This window comes from Mustela lutreola, chromosome 3, assembly GCF_030435805.1.
Source record: "Mustela lutreola isolate mMusLut2 chromosome 3, mMusLut2.pri, whole genome shotgun sequence".
NCBI classification, from domain to species: domain Eukaryota; kingdom Metazoa; phylum Chordata; class Mammalia; order Carnivora; family Mustelidae; genus Mustela; species Mustela lutreola.
Genome location: NC_081292.1, coordinates 9,102,567 through 9,104,108, shown reverse-complemented (window position 1 = coordinate 9,104,108; position 1,542 = coordinate 9,102,567). Strand labels below are relative to the sequence as shown.

The 1,542-nt window shown below is 45.2% G+C and overlaps 1 protein-coding gene across 1 annotated transcript; it reads left to right on the top strand.

Moving 5' to 3' along the window:
* The first annotated feature begins 418 nt into the window (after nt 1-418).
* LOC131827734 (putative ALMS1-like protein) lies at nt 419-1,154 on the top strand. Its single transcript, XM_059168675.1, has one exon. The coding sequence runs from the start codon at nt 672-674 to the stop codon at nt 1,152-1,154; it is 483 nt and encodes a 160-aa protein (XP_059024658.1). The 5' UTR covers nt 419-671.
* The last annotated feature ends 388 nt before the right edge of the window (nt 1,155-1,542 follow it).

Sequence of the window (1,542 nt, the reverse complement as noted above, 5' to 3'; positions counted from 1 at the left end):
AGATTTTGTCATATCAATCAACCCTTTTCAAGTTTCGTGGCAGCTGCTGAAATGATCTCACCTTTCTTGTCACATAGTTTGGCTGGGCACCATTTGTCCAAAGGCAGAGAGAAGCCTCCCTACTAAATCCTCTAGAATTCATAGTTTCCCATTTCAGCTAGAGGAAAGTAGTATTTCTAAGACTTGGTTATATGAACAAAGAGGACTGACACTGTTTATTCCAAATTCTGTTTTTAATCTGATTTTCTGTTTGTCTGCTCTATCTGAATGTGTGTGTGTGTGTGTGTGTACATGTGCATGCATATCTGAATAATTGTTTTAAGAATGTAATGTAGTTGGTGTAAAGATTTCTAATCTGGGTGGGCATTATAGGGTCCCATTAGCCCATTTACTCATTTTTTTTCTCTTTTAGTGATGTGACTTCTTGGTCAGAAGAAAAAACAGCAGAGAAAAGACTTCTTGCCAACGATCTTGGGGACAAAAAGTTAAGGAAGAACAAGCACTGCTTCTGTGAACGAGTTTCATGGTTTGTTCCCGTGGAAAATGTGAAGTCTGGTCCTAAGGAAAACCTGCCCCAGCATCATGATCCCAGTATCTGCTGGTTTGCACCAATAACCAACACCAAACAGTGGAGGGAACCACTGTGGGAATAGAACTGGCAGGGATGCCACATGCACAGCCATGGGGCACTAGCAGGCCCAGGCAGAGAGCCACCAAGGCTGTTTGTGAGAGTCACTCTACAGGAATCCCTTCAGTTTCACAGACCTGACTTCATCTCCCACTCTGGGGAGCGGATAAAGCGTCTGAAACTGAGAGTCCAGGAGAGGAAGCTGCAGAAGATGTTGCAGAGAAAGCGGGAGGCCCTGGTCAACGCTGTGAGAGAACGGCAGGGCCGGGACCCTGCGCACCCGCTTCTGAAAAGAGGCTTCCTGGATGTCCGAAAGAACAAGCCTATTGGGAAGAAAGAAATGATTCAGAGGTCTAAACGGATTTATGAGCCGCTTCCAGAAGTTCAGAGAAAGAGAGACGAGGAGAAGAGGAGATTGGAATACAAGTCGGACCGGCTGCGAGCTCAGCTTTTCAAGAAGAAAGTGAACAATCAACTCTTGGGGAGAAAAGTTCCCCGGAACCGATATGAGATATCGAGTCCTTAGGGCTGGGGTCGAGTGGTGACCAAGGCTGACAAGGTCTGGACCATGCCAGAATGTGTATATTCACCAATGGAAATAGACAGTAAACAAGTAAACAAATAAATACTACATAAGACCATTGCATGTGATACGTGTTTTGAAAGAAAAAAGGGGCGGCAGATTTCATCTGGAGGATACCTAGTTTGGATAATCAGAGTAGGTCACATATGGAGTGAGTCCTGAGCATGAGAAGGAGCCAGTTATGTGAAGAACTAAGGAAAGATCGTTCCTAGGCATAGAGGAAAGCAAAAGCTCTCAGACTAGGGAGAGGCTGGCCTGCTACAGGACAGAATAAGGCAGTTAGTAAGATGAGGAAGAAGCACAGAGAAATGTTAAGGAGGTGGGTGAGAGG